The following is a 21,939-nucleotide window of genomic DNA, read 5'->3' as shown; positions in this document are numbered from 1 at the left end:
TCATTTTTCTGATCGCCGTATTAGTGTCCCAGGTGACGCTAGTTAGGCAGGTAGGTATTTAGGTTCGCCGCAGCTTTTTATAGCGCCAGGGACCCCCATATACTACCGCATAAAGCCCCCTGATTGCCCCCTAGTTAACCCTTTCACCAGTGATCACCATATAACTGTTACAGGTGACGCTGGTTGGTTAGTTATTTTTTTATAGTTTCAGGGCACCCGCCATTTATTACCTAATAAAGGTTTAACCCCCTGATCACCCGGCGGGTGTCATTTGTGACTAATAACTGTTAGGGCAGTTAGGGTTAGCCCCCTTTAGTTCTAAGGTACCCCCCTAACCCCCCCAATAAAGGTTTAACCCCGTGATCACCCCCCGTCGCCAGTGTCACTAAGGCTGGGTTCAGATTGCAGCGGTTTGAGAACGGATGTGATTCGCACTGCAGTGCAAATCACATCCGATCTCTGTGCGATTCGAGTTCAGCCATTCGCCGCACCCGCCACACCCGCCGCACCCGCCGCAAATTCGCACGGGACCCTTTTTTTGGCCCGCAGCAGAATCGGATCGCATGGGTGTTCACACCATGCGATCCGAGTTTGCAGATCGCACTGCGATATGCGAACTGATCTGGGGGTGTCAGTAACATTTCACTGACACTCCCAGCAGTTCGCATAGGGCAGTGTGAACTGCCGCCGGGAGGCATGCGATGCGGGAACCCGCCGCGCATTCGTGGCGTTCCCGCATCGCTCCAGTGTGAACCCAGCCTAATAAGCGATCGTTTTTCTGATCGCTGTATTAGTGTCACAGGTGACGCTAGTTAGGCAAGTAGGTATTTAGGTTCGCCGCAGCTTTTTATAGCGCCAGGGACCCCCATATACTACCGCATAAAGCCCCCTGATTGCCCCCTAGTTAACCCTTTCACCAGTGATCACCATATAACTGTTACAGGTGACGCTGGTTGGTTAGTTATTTTTTTATAGTTTCAGGGCACCCGCCATTTATTACCTAGTCTCACTAGTGTACCCCTAAATTTAGGGGTGTCTACTTTCCAAAATGGGGTCATTTGGGGGGGGTTTGTGCCATCTTGGCATTTTATGGCCTTCAAAACTGTAACGCCCTTAGAAAGCCTGAAGGCGGTGCTTGGTTTTCGGGGCCCCGTACGCGGCTAGGCTCCCAAAAAGTCCCACATATGTGGTATCCCCGTACTCAGGAGAAGCAGCAGAATTTATTTTGGGGTGTCATTTCACATATGCCCATGGCATGCGTGAGCAATATATCATTTAGTGACAACTTTGTGAAAAAAAAAAAAAAAAAAAAAAAGTTTGTAATTTTCCCGCAACTTGTGGCAAAATATAAAATATTCCATGGACTCAACATGCCTCTCAGCAAATAGCTTGGGGTGTCTACTTTCTAAAATGGGGTCATTTGTGGGGGTTTTGTGCCATCTTGGCATTTTATGGCCTTCAAAACTGTAATAGGTAGTGAGGAGTGAAGTCAAATATTTACGCCCTTAGAAAGCCTGAAGGCGGTGCTTGGTTTTCGGGGCCCCGTACGCGGCTAGGCTCCCAAAAAGTCCCACATATGTGGTATCCCCGTACTCAGGAGAAGCAGCAGAATTTATTTTGGGGTGTCATTTCACATATGCCCATGGCATGTGTGAGCAATATATCATTTAGTGACAACTTTGTGAAAAAAAAAAAAAAAAAAAAAAAGTTTGTAATTTTCCCGCAACTTGTGGCAAAATATAAAATATTCCATGAACTCAACATGCCTCTCAGCAAATAGCTTGGGGTGTCTACTTTCTAAAATGGGGTCATTTGTGGGGGTTTTGTGCCATCTTGGCATTTTATGGCCTTCAAAACTGTAATAGGTAGTGAGAAGTGAACTCAAAAATTTACGCCCTTAGAAAGCCTGAAGGCGGTGCTTGGTTTTCGGGGCCCCGTACGCGGCTAGGCTCCCAAAAAGTCCCACATATGTGGTATCCCCGTACTCAGGAGAAGCAGCAGAATTTATTTTGGGGTGTCATTTCACATACGCCCATAGCATGTGTGAGCAATATATCATTTAGTGACAACTTTGTGTAAAAAAAAAAAAAAAATTTTTTTTTTGTCATTATTCAATCGCTTGAGGCAAAAAAATAAAATATTCAATGGGCTCAACATGCCTCTTATCAATTTCCTTAGGGGGTCTACTTTCCAAAATGGGGTCATTTGGGGGGGTTTTGTACTGCCCTGCCATTTTAGCACCTCAAGAAATGAGATAGGCAGTCGTAAACTAAAAGCTGCGTAAATTCCAGAAAACGTACCTTAGTTTGTAGATGTGACAACTTTTGCGCAAACCAATAAATATACAATTATTGACTTTTTTTTTACCAAAGACATGTGGCTGAATACATTTTGGCCTAAATGTATGACTAAAATTGAGTTTATTGGATTTTTCTAATAACAAAAAGTAGAAAATATCATTTTTTTTCAAAATTTGCGGTCTTTTTACGTTTATATCGCAAAAAATAAAAATCGCAGAGGCAATCAAATACCATCAAAAGAAAGCTCTATTTGTGGGAAGAAAAGGACGCAAATTTTGTTTGGGTACAACATTGCATGACCGCGCAATTACCAGTTAAAGCAGCGCAGTGCCAAAGTGTAAAAAGACCTCTGGTCATTTACCAGCAAAATGGTCCGGTCTGAAAGTGGTTAAAAAATAAAATAAAATTGGGGATATTTATTATAGCAAAAAATACAAAATATTGTGTTTTTTTCAAAAAGAAAGCTCTATCTGTGGGACAAAAAGGACGTCAGTTTTGTTTGGGTACAGCATTGCATGACCACGCAATTGTCAGTTAAAGTGATGCAGTGTCGTATCACAAAAAATGGCCTGGCCATTAAGCAGGCAAATCTTCTGGGCTGAAGTGGTTAAATGACAGAATTAAGTTACAAAAATAAATATTAACAACAACAACTTTATCAGTGCAGCATATCGGTGCCACCTCATCAGGACTCATCAATGCCGCCTCGTCAGTGTTCCATCAGTGCAGCCTCATCAGTGTCCCATCAGTGCAGCCTCATCAGTGTCCCATCAGTGCAGCCTCATCAGTGTCCATCAGTGCAGCCTCATCAGTGTCCATCAGTGCAGCCTCATCAGTGTGCATCAGTGCAGCTTCATCAGTGTGCATCAGTGCAGCTTCATCAGTATGCATCAGTGCAGCCTCATCAGTGTCCATCAGTGCAGCCTCATCAGTGTCCATCAGTGCAACCTCATCAGTGTCCATCAATACAGCCTCATCAGTGCCCATCAATGCAGCCTCAGCAGTGCCCTTCAATGCAGCCTCAGCAGTGCCCTTCAATGCAGCCTCAGCAGTGCCCATGAATGCAGCCTATTTCTGCACAGGGATCACAGGAAGGAGAGCTGGCCGGATCACACAGAGGATCTCTTGCTGTAACAGCTTGTATCTGAAACGCCGGCCGCTGTTAAACAAAGTTCCACCTCCTGGACCGGCTACTATGGTTGGCGTCACACTACTTCAATTTCCTGGCATTGGACACCACTGTGCTGTCTATCATAGGAGTCGGTCCAGGAGGCGAGACTTGTTTGACAGCGTTTCAGATACAAGCTGTGTCAGACAGGGAGAGTAACCGATCGGCTCTCCCTGTCAGCGCGGACCGAGGAAGGCCGTTTACCGGGTTCTCGTGATGATCAGCTGTGATTGTTTACAGCTGATCATGTGGTAAGAAGCCTCTGTCAGAGGCTTCTTATTACAATTGGAGATGTGGCGCGCCAGACTGACATGCCTCACTTGCGATCGCCGCGCTGCGCACCGGCATGTTGTCCTGCTGGACGTCATATGATGCCTGGTCAGGATAACAGATCCACTTCCCGGCCGTCAATCTGTTATAGGCAGGGCGGGAAGTGGTTAAATATAGCTTTTGAAAACATTGGGGTTGATTTACTAAAGACAAATACACTGTGCATTTTGCAAGTGCTTTTGCACTCAATTTCCCCAGAGCTTGATGCAGTGAAAATCGCTAATTTCCATCATCCAATCATGTGCAAGCAAAAATGCTATATTTTTTGTTTTTCTTATGCCTGTTTGGGTATTCTTTACAAAGTGAAGCTTCAACACATTCACTGAGTTCTGGGGAAAATTAGTGCAACTGCACTTGAAAAGTGCAGTCTTTTTGCCTTTGGTAAATCAACCCAACTTTGTTATATATGTGAAATAAATGCAAAGAATACCTGTCAATGTGAAATAAATGCAAAGAATACCTTTTGCTCTGTCTGTGCTGCATTATTATCAGTTAGCATAGTTCCCAGCTATTTCTGCAGACTACAGAACACCTCTTCTCCTATGTTGTGGAGAAGAGAGGAGGAGAAAATGTCTTTTTGTGCTGCTCTTCCATATATATAGTATGATACGTTAGTGTTGTCACCCTAGAACAGAACATGTGTTACTGTCATTATCACCAGATGAATATAAAAAACAAAAATCATGAAAAACTAAAAACCAATGCACATCTAATGACTGGTAAGTTGCAATCTATTAAATTTTATTTCCTAAATTTGGATACGCTTTAACAGATAATTAGGAAAGGTAGTCACTGTATGTGGTAATTCTATTGATGAAGAATTTCTTATATTTTATATACGGCATGTCAAGGTTATCTAATTTTGTGTGCATCTGTGCCGTTTGCCTGTTACAGTAGCACTGTAAGTTATATTGAGAGGTAAAGGGGTTGTACACCCTCGTGGTTATTCACCTCAATGCATTCTATGCATTGAGGTAAAAAAACTATTGTGGTGCACCAGCCCCCCCAAATCCCCCCTTTTACTTACCTGAGCCCGATCGTTCCTGCACTAGGGACAAGCACACCCACTCCAGATGGTGTCTCGGATCCTGATTGGATAGATTGATAGCAGCCATTGGCTCCATTGACGCGGGAGCCGGGGGTGGAGCAAAGTCCTGCTGTCTGTGTCAATAGACGCAGCAGCAGGACACGGGAGCCTCGAGGGAGTGCGCTTCTCTGACAGGGCACTCGAGAAGAGGAGGAGCCAGGAGCACTGCTGAGGGACCCCAGAGGAGGAGGATCGGGCCACTCTGTGCAAAACCAACTGCACAGAGGAGGTAAGTATGACATGTTTGTTTTAAAAAAGCAAAACAAAAAAAAAAAACTTTGCCTATTTTCTGTGTTCTTATTTACAGTATGTTTTATTTTATTTTTTTTACTCTGTAGTAGCAAAGCTATAGTAGTAAGCTATTTGAAGTAAATGAGTAAAAGATATTTTTCATTTTGGCACTTTTTTAGGTTGGGCACATGTGGTATGTGCACTGTACATCCCAGAGGTTCAGTTTGCCAATGTTCTGACAATGGAGCCTATTGTCCTGCAATATGTGCCCCATGATCGATTTAATAAGGTAACATTTTATTGTAATATTATTTATAAAATGTAACCAGGATACCTTCAGTCTGATTGTAGTTCATCCCACAGACATGCTACATCTGTGAAGAACAGGGCCGAGAGAGCAGGGCCGCCTCTGGGGCCTGTATGACCTGTAATCGGCATGGCTGTCGGCAAGCATTTCACGTGACATGGTAGGTGGTACAACTACACTGTCAATTTCGTTGGCCCTGAATATAAATTAAATACTAGATAAATAAAATATTGACACAGATGTTATAGCTGGAGTCAGTATACCCATATTGCATGATTTTTGGTAAAATTAAACAGCCTATAAAGGAGTAGATCCGTTACCGAGTCAAATCGAATCCATTTCAATCTTGAATTGTGGCAAGTATACTGTATATATGTGTGTGCATGCATGTCTATCTAATATTTTATATATATATATATATATATATATATATATATATAATTTATATTTATATTACACACACACACAGAGTTGTGCCCATTCATTTACATGACTGGCGGAATTTGTGAGATGTGGACCATCTTTTAAGAAAACATGAGTGACTAGACAGAACACATTACTTTAAAGTAGAACTATAGGCAAAATCTTTGTGTCAGTTTTTTTTACCATCTGTGATTTCCCATTGGGGTGATTTCCCTTCACGACCTGTTCCATTTCCAAAACAGAAAGTCAGAGGAAATGCTTACAAATTGCCCTAACAGGGGCACAAACAGAAAGATGTTCTAATCCCTCTCCACTGTTCAGAACTAAAAGAAAAAATTTTGCCTTTACTTTAACCACTTAACCATAGGTGGATATGACGTCCTGGAACTTAGGTGGGATATGATGCCTGCAGCTGCAGGCATCATCCAGATATCCTTTTTTTTCAGCCAGCGATTCCCTCACATGTAAAAGCCATCTTAGCGAGCTTTTCTTGTCTCTCCCGTTCGATCGAAGAGCTGGAGAATGAATCTCCTGGAGGCAATGGTTTAGCATAGAGCTGGCCAGGGACCAGATGATTCCTGGCCATTTCTATGACCCTCGGAGACCAAAATGACATCTCCTCCGGCGCCGGCAGATGTAAAACAGATGTAAAACACTGCCTTTTTTTTTTTAGCTGGAAAGCCTTTTTTTTCTCCGGATTTCAGAGGTGAGATGTGGGGACTTGTCATGTCCTATTCCTATTACAAGGGATGTTTACAGTCCTTGTAATAGGAATAAAAGTGATCAAATAATAAAAAATTTAAGTGAAAGTGTAACATTAAAAAAAAAAAATTAAAAATATATTTTTTTTAAAGCGTCGTGCTCACGCGCAGAAGCGAGCGCTGATATAGGTTGCACCCCAATATGTAAACTGCGTTCAAACTACACATGTGAGGTATGGCTCCGAACGTTAGAACGAGAGCAATAATTCTAGCACAAGACCTCTTCTGTAAGGCCCCTTTCACACGGGACGGATCAGTAATGATCCGCCCCGTGATGATCCGCTTGCTCAGCGGAGATCGCTCAGTTGTCCCAGCTGAGTCGGCAGCAGACAGGGCGGTCCCGGCACACTGTGCAGGGACCGCCCTGTCAGCTCTCCGCTCTCCTCTATGGGGATCGGATGAGCACGGACCGTCTGTCCGTGTTCATCCGATCCGCTCTGCAGACGGATAGAAAAATAGGATTTTCCTCTCTCTGCAGAATCGGACAATTTGCGGAGGCGGACAATAGCGGGTGTCTGCGGATGTTCATCCGCAGACACCCGCTATCCCATAGGAATGCATGTATGTCCGTATTTCCTCCGCAAACGGATGGATGAAATACGGACATACTGTCTGCATGTGTAAAAGGGACCTTACTCTAAACTTGTAACTTTAAAAAAAGTTTAAAGCGTTTCCTATGGCGATTTTTAAGTACCAAATCTATTCCATGAGTGTACGCAATTTTAAAGCATGACCTGTTGTTAGGTATTTGTTAACGCGGCGTAACATAATCTTTCACATTATCAAAAAAAAATTGGGGTAAATATTGTGGTTTGGTTTTTTTAATTCATGAAATCACGTTTGAAAAAAAAATTTCTAGCAAAAAAAAAAAGGGATTTTTACATACAGCTTACCTGTAAAATCCTTTTCTTGAGAGTACATCACGGGACACAGGAGCTTCATTACATAGTGGGTTATATAGGCACCTCTGGTGATTGGACACTGGTTAACCCCAATTAAGGAGAATTCCTCCCCTATATAACCCCTCCCATATGGGAGGCACCTCAGTTTTGTAGCAAAGCAATAAGAAACCACGTAAAACCCAAGAGGGGCGGGAGCCTTGTGTCCCGTGATGTACTCTCAAGAAAAGGATTTTACAGGTAAGCTGTATATAAAAATCCCATTTTCTTGATCATACATCACGGGACACAGGAGCTTCATTACATAGTGGGATGTCCCAAAGCAATGCTCAGATTGAGGGGAGGGAGACGCAGATCATAATTATAGACCGCCAGGGACCGGAGGACTTAAACTGCAGCCTGCAGTACACTGCGCCCAAAGGCGATATCCTCTTGCCCTCTGACATCCACCTGATAGAATCTGGTGAATGTGTGGACTGATGACCAAGTTGCAGCCTTACAGATCTGAGCCAGGGAGGCCTGGTGATGCACTGCCCAAGAAGCACTTACAGCCCTAGTAGAGTGCGCTTTCACTTTCACAAGGAGGGATTTTCCCTTTAACACTATAGGCTTGAGAAATAACCTGTCTAATCCACCTTGAGAGAGTGGATTTTGACGCCGCCTGGCCCTTCCTAGGGCCTTCCGGCAAAATAAATAAGCAATCAGTTTTCCTTATCTGAGCAGTTGCTTGAAGATATATACTGATTGCTCTAACCACATCCAAAGTGTGCAAAGATTCTTCTTCTGCGGATTGTGGTCCGGAAAAAAGGATGGTAGGATTACATCTTGATTCAAATGGAATCCCGAAACCACCTTAGGTAGAAAGGACCTGTTGGGACGCATGACCACCCGGTCCTTATGAATAATTAGATACGGCTCCTTGCTGGAAAGAGCTGCTAGCTCTGATGCTCTTCTAGCCGTGGATATGGCTACCAAGAAAACCAATTTTTTAGTCAGGAGAACTAATGAAGCCAGATGCAAAGGTTCAAATGGTTGCCCCTGCAAAGCCGAGAGAACCAAATTCCGATCCCATGGGCATACTGGAGGTTTGACTGGCGATCTTATCCACATGGCCCCCTGGATGAAAGCCCGTACCAGGGAATGCGATGCAAGTGGCTTCTGAAAAAGCACTGACAAGGCCGAAATCTGCACATTGATAGTGCTTATGGGCAAATTCATTTCTAGGCCTGACTGGAGAAAGGCCAAGATCCTGCTAATGACATACTTTCTAGGATGCCATTCCCTGAGTTCACACCAGGAAACATATGCCCTCCAGATTTTGTAATAAATAAGCCTGGAGGCCGGTTTTCTGGCATTGACCAGAGTAGAAAGGACTGTCCCAGAAAGGCCACGGTCTCTCAGAATGTGGGTCTCAGCAGCCAAACCGTCAAATTCAGACTGTGTAAAGCAGGATGGTAAATTGGACCCTGTGAGAGCAGATCTGGCCGGAGAGGGAGGATCCATGGCCTGCCTACTGCCAACTTCATGATCTCTGCGTACCACGGTCGCCTGGGCCAAGCCGGGGCTACCAAAAGGACTGATTTTGTCTCCCTCTTGACTCTTCTCAGGAACCGCGACAGAAGCGGGCACGGGGGGAAGGCATAAATCAGATTGTACTGATCCCAGGGAACTGTCAGAGCATCTGACCCCTGAGCAAGTGCATCTCTTGTCCTTGACACAAAATTGTCCAGTTTCCTGTTGAACCTGGATGCAAACAGATCTACGTCTGGAGTACCCCACCTGTGACATATGTTCCGAAACACGTCGGGGTGCAGAGCCCATTCTCCTGGGCACAACTGCTGGCGGCTCGGAAAATCCGCCTGCCAATTTTCCACTCCTGGAATGAAGACTGCAGAAAGACACGGAACATGCTTTTCTGCCCAGACAAGTATGCGATTCACCTCTTTTTGTGCGACCAGACTCCTGGTACCACCTTGGTGATTGATATAGGCCACTGCTGTGGCATTGTCAGACTGAACCCGAACCGGGAGACCCCGTAGTCTGTAAGACCACTTTATGAGAGCCATATAAACTGCCTGTATCTCCAAGACATTTATGGGCAATAGCTTCTCGATCGCAGACCATTTCCCCTGCGAGCACGTCTCCTCTAACACTGCTCCCCAGCCTGTCAGGCTGGCATCTGTCGTGATAATCTTCCATGGAAGAGGAAGAAAGGTTTTGCCCTTCAGCAAATTCTTGGTTTGTAACCACCAGACAAGACTCTTGCGTGTCCCTGGGGATAGACGCATAGGAAGATCCAAGGATTGGGGCTTCCTGTTCCAAGCCGCAAGGATGCATCTCTGCAGAGGCCTTAAATGGAACTGGGCAAATGGAACGGCCTCGAAGGAGGCGACCATTTGCCATAACAGTCTCATGCACAATCGAATGGGGGAAGATCTCCTGCCCAGAATTAGGCGCACCAGATCCCCAATGGCCAAGGCTTTTGGTCTTGGAAGAAACACCTTTCCCTGAGCGGTGTCGATGATCATACCCAGGTATTCCAACCTGGTGGCAGGCTGTAGGGATGAGTTTTCTAGGTTTATAATCCAACCTAGGCGTTTCTGGTGTTCTAGCGTTCTGATAACGCTGTGGTTCAGGAACGCTACTGTTTTCTCCATGAGAAGCAAATCGTCTAGATAAGCCATGATGGCTATACCCTGAGCTCTTAGGTTTGCCAAGAGAGGGTCCAGAATCTTTGTGAAGACTCGAGGGGCTGTAGCAAGCCCGAACGGCAAGGCCACAAATTGAAAATGGCGCCGCTCTACCGTGAACCTTAGATACTTTTGGTGTGCGGGAAAAATTGGCACATGGAGATATGCATCCTTGATGTCTATTGATGTCATAAACTCTCCCCCTTGCAGGGAGGAGACCACAGTGCGAATTGACTGCATTCGGAAGGACCGGAATGCGTAAAAACCAGTTCAGATCCAGGATAGGTCTGACACCTCCATTTGGCATTCTGAACGGTGAAGAGATTTGAGTTAAACCCTGAGCCCTGTTCTTTTGGGTCCACTTTTACTATCACCCCCTGGGATAGTACGTGATCTAAGGCCAGAAATAGCGGTTTTTGCTTTACTGGATCCCTGGGGATCCTTGACCTTAGAAAGCGAGAAGGTGGAATCTCCTGAAACTCTAGCCTGTAGCCCAGAGATACCGAAGAGATCACCCACTTGTCCCGGATCTCTTTCCACCAGGCTCCTGCAAACTGCAAGAGCCTTCCCCCCACTCGGCCGAGCGGGGGCACCCCTTCACAAGGAAGCTTTTGGGCTCTGCTTGGCAGGCTTTCGCCCCCAAGTCTTTTTCTGTCCCTGGGCCCGGCCCTGAGTCTTTCCTGTAGAGGAGGGTTGAGAAGGGCGTCGCCACTGCTTAGAGCTTGATGCTCCGGTAGAGAGAGCACACCTAAATGATGGACGTTTGCTCCTTTTGACTGGAAGGAGAGTAGGTTTACCCCATGAAATTTTTTGGACGAATTTGTCTAATTCTTCTCCAAACAAACGTTCCCCTTTAAACGGGAACCCAATCAAATGCTTCTTGCATGACAGCTCAGCTGCCCAATTCTTTAGCCATAGGGCCCTTCGCATGTGCACCAACAGGAGAGACAAACAAGATGCTTGTTGGACAGAATCCAAAATCGCATCAATCATGAAACACAGAATTTTAGGTATTTCTGCATAATTCTCTACTTCCTCACTGGGAAGGAGGCCAAGCATCTGCTTAACCTGTTCCTTGAGGAACTGACACAACCCCACGGCTGCGACTGTAGGTTGCACTACAGCGCCAGTCATGGAAAAGGAGGCTGTTAATAAGGTTTCCAACTTCTTATCAGTTGGATCTTTAAATACCTGAGCATTATCCAACGGACAAGTCAGGTTTTTATTCACGCAAGAAACAACCGCATCGACGGATGGGACCCCCCACTTCTTGGTGAAACTTTCCTCCAGAGGATAATGCATAGAAAACCTTTTAGGAGGAGTAAACAGTTTATTGGGATGTCCCCAATCCTCATACATCAATTTATCCATTAAGGGATGAATTGGAAAGGAAAAAACAGTCTGTGGGACTTTCCTGACTCCCAGGGAAGAAACAGAGGACGTAGCGACTTCAGCAGCAGGCATTTTGAATGTGGTACGCACCAATTCAGTATATTACTGCACCTGTTTTCTGAGTGCCTGGGAGGGGGGACTCTCTCCTCTTCCTCTGATTCTTCCGACTGCTCAAGATCCCTGTCCCAAGATAGGGATCTCTCCTCATTGTCAGAAGAATCATCTGAGAGAGGAATCTCAGCAGAGGGAGGGGATCTACCCTTTTTCCTGCTATCTTTCAGGGAAGCAGAAATAAAATTAATGATTCTCCCTTCAAAACCCTCCAATGTAGCCCTAAGGGAGTCCTAAGTGACATATACCGGGGCTGACACATTAGGAGAGGCTGCAAAACCTGACAGGGGCACTGACTCGTCCTGAGAGGCTGGCTCCAGTCTTGCAGGGGGGGATGGTAACTTACAGGCATTTTTAGAACCCCTGGAGCTAGGCGGTGATTTACCAGTGCCCTTGTTACCTCCCCCTGAGACCCTCCTACGAGGAGACATAGTCCTAAGCTACAAAGCAGAGGTACTAGTACAAAGTGCAATCACTGTTGTGCTTAAAGTCTCACAATAAATATATATGCTTAAACTGCACAACCTGATGCTGAGTAGGTGTCTAAGGTTTGCCTGGATCCAATCCCTTGGGATGCTTACTGCCCACAGCTCCTTTGTCTCCACTTACAGCCCCATGACGCTCTGGGCTTTTTAAATCTGCCGCCTGCGCAGTACAGCGCCGTGCACGGCTCACAACCACACTCCCCCCTCCTCCATTAGGCCGGGAGCGCGCCCGGCACGCGTGCACGAGGACCGAGGAATCCGGGGGGGGGGGGGGGAGTGAAACTCCATCGGAGCTGCGTGGGACCCCTGTGTTATCTCTATTGTGGCAGGGATTGCAGTGGAGATGTGAGACAGCTGGAGAACCAGGCTTCACTGAGCGTGTGTACTGAAAAGGCATGTAAGTTTGCATCAGGCTGCTCTTACTCCCTCTAGTGGTGGAAACCAGGTAAGACATACAACTACTCAAAATGAAGAAATCCATCATATAATTATATATAGGATTAACTTCCCTTACCTGTCCTCGCCGCAGGAATTGCTGAAAACAGGCAGATTCCAGCCTTCACCCATCACGGCGGGCAGAGTTGTGCCAACCTTCAGGTTTTTTTGGGGTTCTTTCTGAGAAGAACCTCCTACCTGGACCATGTAAAAGACTCTGCCAGAAACTTTCGTGCGCTCTGTGTAAACAGTACACCAAGTCTGGTTTTCCCAGAGCCCAGTCTTCCAATGGAGAGGACTTACAGGCCAAACCTCATTTCTTCGGATGACGAGGCCCGGGTACCATACCATCTTGGGAGTCAAATATCGGCCCGAGATATGGATCCGGTTTGTTGTAGCCCTTAGGCCCCCGCAGGGACCTGCACAGAGCTTTCTTCATAGCACGTTATACGTGACCAACCACCATAGACACTCCCGAAAAAGCTGAGGTGCCTCCCATATGGGAGGGGTTATATAGGGGAGGAATTCTCCTTAATTGGGGTTAACCAGTGTCCAATCACCAGAGGTGCCTATATAACCCACTATGTAATGAAGCTCCTGTGTCCCGTGATGTATGATCAAGAAATATGATTTTTACATGTATTAGAGGAATGCCAAACTGGACTTGGGCTGGAAGTGGGTCTGGTTTACACCAGAATAAATGCGTTCTCGACAGCCTATTCATTTAAAGCAGTGGTAAACCACGTCCAAACAAAAAAAAAAACAGGCCCCCGGGCAGTTTAAGTCATAATGTACTGGTATGCATCGCATAGTAGTAGGTTATGACAGACTTACCTGAAAACAAAGCCCTCCAGTGTCACTCTGTCACCCTTGAAGCGGTCTTCACCTGGTCTTCCTCCTGGGCTTTGGCCATATGAATGGCTAAGTCGGCGATGATGTCACTCCCACTCATGCACAGGGGAGTTGCTGTTTGCGGCATGGTTCTGAAGGAATGGCACAGTTATACCATTCCTTCAGAGTGTATGTGCCAGGAACCTCACCGGCTGCATCTAAAGTAAATATCTCCTAAATGATGTACGTTTAGAAGATATATATAGTATCTATAAGTATCTATAGGTAAGACTTATTATAGGCTTACCTTTAGGTAAAAATCATACATGGGAGTTTACTCCTAGTTTAAGTGGGCTACCAAATGCATGGTAACACGCAAAAAGTAAGGCAGGCATGATTTTTAAAATTGCACCGCATCAAACCACATGCGTTTTGGTGGCCCCATACACACCCATGTTTGCAAGTCGCGTAGTAGTTCCCCTTACCAATTAAATTGCACTGGCACATGTCTAAAGAGGGCAGCACATTTTCCGCATTGCTTTAATTTGAAGCAAATCGCTTCAAAGTTTTATCAGGCATTTCCCGCACCGCAAGTGTTGTGAATAGGCCCTTAAATTTTAATGTGATTCAAATTAAACTATTAGGTTTAACAGAATAGCACAATCGTTGAAAATACCATATCAAGAAAAGAAATTTCCTTTTCAGAAGTTTGTATACACTATGTACTCTATTTCCTGTATTGCCCCCTTTAGCATTTAAGATGGCTTGCAGACTTTTGTGATACTTGTAAATCAGGCCCTTTATTTTCTCATATGATAAAGCCGCAAATTCTTATCGCCAAAAAGCATCCAAGTTCTGTAAATTCTTTTGTTGTCTGGCCTGAAATGCATATTTAAAGGAGAAGCTTGTGAATATAACAAAATAAACATACATACCTACTGCAGCATCGATCCTGATGTGGCAAGCTGTCCCCAACCCACGTGACCGGTAATCGCTCAGTTCTCAGGTCTGCTCTGCATAGAAAGTGGAGACTGTCACCTCTCTGTCCTCTGTTCTGCTCTGTGCTTTGCTGCAGGGCAGGGTTGTTGAGCAGCTGGCTCAGGCTCTTAGTGGCACAGTGAGAGTCTGGTCCCTAACTGCCTGTAAAGCATCTGGGTGGATCCCAACATTGTCAGGTTTGCTCCAGAGTCGGGTGTGGCTCTGTGATGTAAGCTGACAGTGGGCTTTAGCCTGCTGTCGGCTAATTATGGGTCATAGGAGAGCAGAACTAAGTGCACTCCTGCGGCCTACTTTGCCTATACCTCTTTTAAGATCCCCCAAAGTGACTTGCAGTTGAGATCAGGAGATTCTGATGTCTCATTCAGAACCTTTATATTTTCTACTGTAGCCACCGAGGGGTTCATTTGGCCGTAACTTTCAGATCATTGCCATGTTGGAAAGATCACGTACATCCCAAGCACAGCATCTTTGATAGTGAATGCAAATTTACCTCCAATATAGACTGATAATATGCTGCATTCAACTTACTATCAATCTTGACTAAATTGCTTGTTCCACTGTAGCTCACAGAACCCCAAAAGCAGCAAAGATGTTACTGATAGTGTGTTTTTCTTTATAGGCCTTGTTGACTTTATGGCTGTGAGTTTTGAAGATTTTCTATGTGCTATTTGACATTTTGTAAGGGACTGTTTTGTGGTTGGCCCAGTGAAAATGGCTAACATTTTACAAATTCTGCCAGAGGTAACACAAGTGTGTGTATGCATGTGTATATACTGTGTGTGTGTATGTATGCATGTATAGTCAGGAAAATAATTGTTTGATCCCTTGCAGATTTTGTAAGTTTGCCCACTTACAAAGAAATGAAGGGTCTATAATTCTTATCATAGGTGTATTTGAAGTAATAGAGACAGCATATCAACCAAAAATCCAGAAAAAGCACATGATACAAATGTTATAAATAAGGATGAGCCGGTTCGGTTCGCACCAGAACTTGTGAACAGGCAAAAAATTTGGACGAACACCGTTATTCTATGGGACAAGAACATGAGAAATCAAAAGTGCTAATTTTAAAGGCTTATATGCAAGTTATTGCCATAGAAAGTGTTTGGGGACCCAGATCCTGCCCCAGGGGACATGTATCAATGCAAAAAGAAGTTTTACAAACTGCAGTTTTTTCGGGAGCAGTGATTTTAATAATGCTTAAAGTGAAACAATAAAAATGAAATGTTCCTATAAATATCGTGCCTGGGGGGTGTCTATAGTATGCCTGTAAAGTGGCCCAGTTTTCCCATGTTTAGAACAGTACCACAACAAAAATACATTTCTGAAGGAAAAGGGTAATTGAAAACTGATTGCGGCTGTTATGAATTTTCGGGTCTTGGCAATATAGATAAAACTCATTGAAAAAAACAGCATGGGTTCCCCCCAGTCCATTACCAGGCCCTTTGGGTCTGGTATGAATATTAGGGGAACCCCAAACCAATTTTTTTTTTAAAAAGGGGTAGGGGCCCCCCCAAAATCCATACAAGACCCTTTACTGCTCAAAAACGCCACGGTGGGCATGAGGCCATAGGCTAACATGGAGAGGCGTTTTTAAGCTGCAAAAAAACACTTAAAAAAGCGGCCATAAAAACGTCCGTGGGCAGGTGGCCTAAGTCTTGCACCTCTACTTGTTATTTTTTGGAACTGAAAGTGTTAACTGCAGGGCAGTGTCAGGAGGTTGCTTACCAGACTGAGCAGGAGCTGCACCACTGGAAGAGACAGAGATGCTGGAGCCGGCTGCTGCTAATGAGAGAGCAGAGCTGTCTACTTGCTGTGGGTTTATCGTGGGGAAAGGGGGAGTCTGTCTGTGCTCCCGAATGTACTAGAGCACATGTCCTTTATGCTGGTGGCTGCAGGAGGGTCGGCTGGTGTTGTGGCGGTGTGTGGCGGTGTGTGGGGAGAAGAGATCCAGTGCTGTTCCCATTTGGGCATGAAATCTGAGGAGAAGTTGGTCTGTGTGTAGCCAAGTAGGCAGCCCAGTACGGCAGAGCTCACAGTCTGTGCACTCTACACATCCATGGCCAAGCCACATTGCCAGCACCCCACTCAAAAAGGCCCTTGGGGTAGGTGCCCTCCCCCCCAGCTTTGGCCCTGGATACTAGCCTCAATTTACTGTAATGCAACATTTGATTATAAAAGAGGACAGCTCACAGAGCTATCACAGTTGCTTACATACCCCACTCCAGCGCTTCTTCTCTCTCGCTCTCTGGCAGTTGCAGACACCTTTTGGGTATTCCCTGGGGTCTAGGTTTCTTAGTGGTATACCCCAAGGTTCAGTATTGGGACCCTTGCTTTTTAATATATTTATAAATTATATGGGATCTGGGATTAAAAGAACCATTTCAGTCATTGCAGAAGACACCAAGCTATGCAGTGGAATAAAATCCTTACAGGACATCAACTTACAAGCTGACCTCAATGCACTGTTTAATTGGGCAACTATGTGGCAGATAAGGTTTAACGTTGATAAATGTTAAGTTATGCAGTTGGGGACTAAGAATATGCATGCATCATACGTACTAGGGGGAGTACAACTGGGGGTATCAATGGTGGAGAAGCATCTGGGTGTTCTGCTAGATCATAAGCTTAATAACGGGCATGTAATGCCAAGCAGCAGTTTCCAAAGCTAGAAAAATCCTCTCTTGTGTTAAGAAATGTATAGACGAGAGAGAGAGAATTTTACCCCTGAACAAATCATCAATAAGACCTCATCTGGAATATGCGATCAGTATTGGGCACCAGTTCTCAAAAAGGATATTGGGGAACTAGAGAAAGTGCAGAGAAGGGCAACCAAACTGATAAGGGTCATTGAGGAAATAATAGAGGAACTGAATTTATTCTCTCCTGAGAAGAGATTGCAGAAGGATCAACATGTATAAGTACATACAGTGTATATAAAGTCTACACACCCCTGTTAAAATGTCAGGTTTCTGTGATGTAAAAAATGAGACAAAGATAAATCATTTCAGAACTTTTTCCACCTTTAATGTGACCTATAAACTGTACAGCTCAATTGAAAAACAAATTGAAATCTTTTGGGTGGGGGGGGGAATAAAATAACCCGGTTGCATAAGTGTGCACACCCTTTTTTGAGTGGGGATGTAGCTGTGTTTAGAATTAAGCAATAACATTCACATTGGAGTCAGTACACACCTGCCATCATTTAATTCAGTTGTTCTAGTAGGCCTTTCCTGACATTTTCTTAGTCACATCCTACAGCAAAAACCATGGTCCACTGAGAGCTTCCAAAGTATCAGAGTGACCTCACTGTTAAAAGGTATCAGTCAGGAAAAGGGTACAAAAGAATTTCCAAGGTATTAGATATATAATGGAACACAGAGAAGACAGTTATCATTTGGAGAAAATATGCTACAACAGTAACATTACTAAGAACTGGACGTCCCTCCAAAATTGATGAAAAGATGAGAAGAAAACTGGTCAGGGAGTCTGCCAAGAGGCCTACAGCAACATTAAGGGAGCTGCAGGAATATCTGGCAAATACTGGCTGTGTGGTACATGTGACAACAATCTACTGTATTCTTCATATGTCTGGGTTATGGGGCAGAGTGGCAAGACAGAAGCCTTTTCTTGCAAAGAAAAACATCCAATCCCGGCTAAATTTTGCAGAAACACATCTGAAGTCTCCAAAAAGCATGTGAGAAAATGTGTTATGGTCTGATGAAATCCAAGGTTGAACTTTTTGACCATATATAGACTTCTAATATATATCTTTTAGTCAATTATTTTTATATATTTTATATTTATATTTTTATGAATATATTTACTATCAGTATCCACCCATTTTCCGTTTATTATTACATTTCATTTGTTCTGATCCCCTGTCCTCAAATTAACGTTTTTTTAAATCCACTATTCTGCCCAGTCATTTGACTTTATAGGTACCCCTTTTACAATATGCTTAATAATTATCCTTAGTGCCTGGTCCTTCCTGTTTTATCATGCCCGTATTTTTATTTTAGCTTCTTTTTTTGCCCATTCATAATTATTCATGTGTCTTAATAAATCCAGAATTGCATTCTGCGTATAGAAATTCGTTTTACATCTCCACCCCTTGGCCCCTTCCCCTATTCCACTCACCCTCTTTGTATATGGCTCCTTATGGTGTTATCACTGTTAAAAAATGAGCGCGGTTTGCCAGTACATCTCAGCGCGCATGCTCATGAAACGCGTCCACTTCTGGTGACGTCATCCCCTGCAGCCAGCTGTACCTTGTGCCTCACGCCTCGTCCTGAGTTTGTCTTCCGGAGTCGGCCTCTCCATCCAGCGGCGGACATCTAATCAACCAGACCATTCTGACGAAGGAAAAGAGGGCTCAGGATCCAGGATCGCCACTTTGATATTACAGTCTTGATGCCATAAATGCCTGTCACATTCTGCCTAAAAGCGAATTGGCTACTATATGTACATTAAAGCTTATTTTAAACGTATGCACCAAGAGGCGCCTCTCTCCTTGTTTCTCCCAACACTTTCAGTTCCAGAGTGTCACGTCTACCCAAATGCAAGTGGTCAGACACTATAGCTAGCTACTGTGTGCTTCACTTATATAAACAAAGCCAAGGAAAAATTCCAAGCTTACTTACCGACCAGCCTGCATGCAACTAAATCAACCTGTCTAACAGTATGCGTTTAAAGCAGGGGTTCAGTCTGCACATATTTGCAAATACAGTGCCTTGAAAAAGTATTCACACCCCTTGAAATTTTACACATTTGGTCACTTTACAACCAAAAACGTAAATGTATTTTATTGGGATTTTATGTGATAGACCAACACAAAGTGACACATAATTGTGAATTGGAAGGAAAATTATAAATGTTTTCAATTTTTTTTTACAAATATCTGAAAAGCGTGGCGTGATTTGTATTCAGCTCCCCTTACTCTGATACCCCTAACATAAATCTAGTGGAACCAAATGCTTTCAGAAGTGACCTAATTAGTAAATAGAGTCCACATGTGTGTAATTTAAGCTCTATATAAATTCAGCTGTTCTGTGAAGCCCTCAGAGGTTTGTTCGGGAACCTTAGTAAAAAAACAGTTTCATGAAGGCAAAGGAACACACCAGACAGGTCAGGGATTCAGGTCAGGGGGAAATTGTGGAGAAGTTTAAAGCAGGGATAGGTTATAAAAAAAATATCCCAAGCTTTGAACATCTCATGGAGCACTGTTCAATCCATAATCTGAAAATGGAAAGCGTATGGCACAACTTCAAACCTACCAAGACATGGCCGTCCACCTAAACTGACAGGCCAGGCAAGGATAGCATTAATTAGAGAAGCAACCAAGAGGTCCATGGTAACTCTGGAGGAGCTGCAGAGATCCACAGCTCAGGTGGGAGAATATGTCCACAGGACAACTATTAGTTGTGCGCTCCACAAATCTGGCCTTTATGGAAGAGTGGCAAAAAAAAAGCCACTGTTGAAAGAAAGCCATAATAAGTCTCATTTGCAGTTCGCGAGAAGCCATGTGGGGGACACAGCAAACGTGGAAGAAGGTGCTCTGGTCAGATAAGACCAAAATTGAACTTTTTGGCCTAAAAGCAAAATGCTATGTGTGGCAGAAAACTAACACTGCACATCCCCTGAACACACAATCCCCACCGTGAAACATGGTGGTGGTGGCAGCATTATGTTGTGAGGATGCTTTTCTTCAACAGGGACAGGGAAGCTTCTTATAGCTCTTTTACAAGCGGTGGCCCGGTCTTCTGTCGCCGCTGCTGCTGTCACCATCTTCTGTTCTTCTCTTCTTCTCTTCTGGAGATGTTGCCTCGTCGCTGTCTCCGGTCACTATGACAGGACACACGGCGTGCGGCGACTGATAAAGGGACATCACCAGATGATGTTCCCGCCATTATGATGTCACAGTCCCAGAGGATGCTGGGACTGTGACATCATAATGGGCGGGGACATCATCCGGTGATGTCTCTATAGAAATCGCCGCACGCCGCGTGTCCTGTCATAGTAACCGGAGACAGCGACGAGGCAATATCTCCAGAAGAGAAGAACAGAAGACTGGCCACCGCTTGTAAAAGAGCTATAAGAAGGCGCGGTGGCCCGGCAAGAAGAACCGAAGAGGGGGACAAGACCCCCGAAGTCGGAAGAAGAGGGTGGCAGCGAAGAAGAAAGCCGGGCTCCTCCGCTAGTAAAAGAGCTAGCAGAAGATAGTGGAGGAGTCCGGCGAGAAGATCCCCGAAGATGGAAGAAGACCCCCGGAGCTGTGCAATAAACTATTTTAACCCTTGTGTGTTGTGTTTTTTTTTTTTACTTTTTTTTTCACAGGTGAATGGGTAGGGGTACATTGTATACTCCCCATACTCATTCACATAGGGTGGGGGGCCGGGATCTGGGTGCCCCCTTATTAAAGGGGGCTCTCGGATTTCGATAAGCCCCCCACCCGCAGACCCCGACAACCAAAGGCCAGGGTTGTCGGGAAGAGGCCCTTGTCCTCATCAACATAGAGACAAGGTGCTTTGGGGGGGGGGCAGCGCGGCCCCCCTTCCCCAAGGCACCCCCCCATGTTGAGGGCACACGGCCTGGTACAGCTCAGGAGGGGGGGCACTCGCTCACCCCCCCTTTCCTGGTCGGCCACCATGTTCGAATAAGGGTCTGATATGGGGGGGCCCCCACGCCGTTTTTTCGGTGTAGGGATTCCCCTTTAAAACCATACCAGGTGACGGGGCCAGCGACACCTTCGCTGGTCCCGGCTACCTGGAGCCACGTGCAAAATGAACGGACTTTCCTCCGTGTGTGGGCGAGTCCGTTCATTTCAAAAGTACGGCGCATAGTCCTGCGGACTTAGCCATACCTAGTCTGCTGCAAAAGTACCGTGTGTGGGCAGGTAGCTCGTTCGGAAAGTCCGGCGGTTTGTCCGCCAGACTTAGCCCTTGTACACACGGTCGGAGATTCCGTCGGAATGTGTCCTATCGGACCGTGTCGTCGGATAATCCGACTGTGTGTGGTATGCATCGGACTGATTCCGTCGGAATATCCGTCGGACCCAATTTTTCAACATGTTGGAAATATTTCCCGACCAACTGGGCCGGTCGGACATACTCCGATCATGTGTAGAGAATTTTGATCGGACCAAGTGCCACGCATGCTCAGATCAAATTCTTACATCAAAGCTATTGGCTACTAGCCTGAATGTAGTCCCATCGTAACGAAATTACGTCATCACGTTCTGAAAGATCGTATTTTTCGCCAACTTTGTCCGACCGTGTGTGTGCAACAGTTTCGGACAAGATCCGACGGACAAAATCCGACGGATTTGGTTGTGGAAATCTCCCACCGTGTGTACAGGGGCTAAGTCCGCCGGATAGTCTGATACCTGTGTACGCCGCATTAGATGAAAACCTGTTAGAGTCTGCAAAAGACTTGAGACTGGGGCGGAGGTTCACCTTCCAGCAGGACAAAAACCCTAAACATACAGCCAG

The 21,939-nt window shown here is 45.1% G+C and overlaps 1 protein-coding gene across 3 annotated transcripts in view; it reads left to right on the top strand.

The window, feature by feature from the left end:
- MLLT6 (MLLT6, PHD finger containing) overlaps positions 1–21,939 on the top strand; it is a 348,373-nt gene that overhangs the window by 110,395 nt on the left and 216,039 nt on the right. For all 3 annotated transcript variants that reach the window (XM_077459374.1, XM_077459376.1, XM_077459373.1), the window contains 2 exons: positions 5,296–5,405; positions 5,480–5,583. In XM_077459374.1, the coding sequence (XP_077315500.1) occupies positions 5,296–5,405; positions 5,480–5,583 (214 nt within the window). The remainder of the gene's footprint in view (positions 1–5,295; positions 5,406–5,479; positions 5,584–21,939) is intronic.

The sequence above is a fragment of the Lithobates pipiens genome, unplaced genomic scaffold (assembly GCF_037356315.1).
Source record: "Lithobates pipiens isolate NorthernLeopardFrog02 unplaced genomic scaffold, aLitPip1_a1.2 Scaffold_28, whole genome shotgun sequence".
Taxonomy (NCBI): Eukaryota; Metazoa; Chordata; class Amphibia; order Anura; family Ranidae; genus Lithobates; species Lithobates pipiens.
This window is presented reverse-complemented; position numbering and strand designations above follow the sequence as displayed.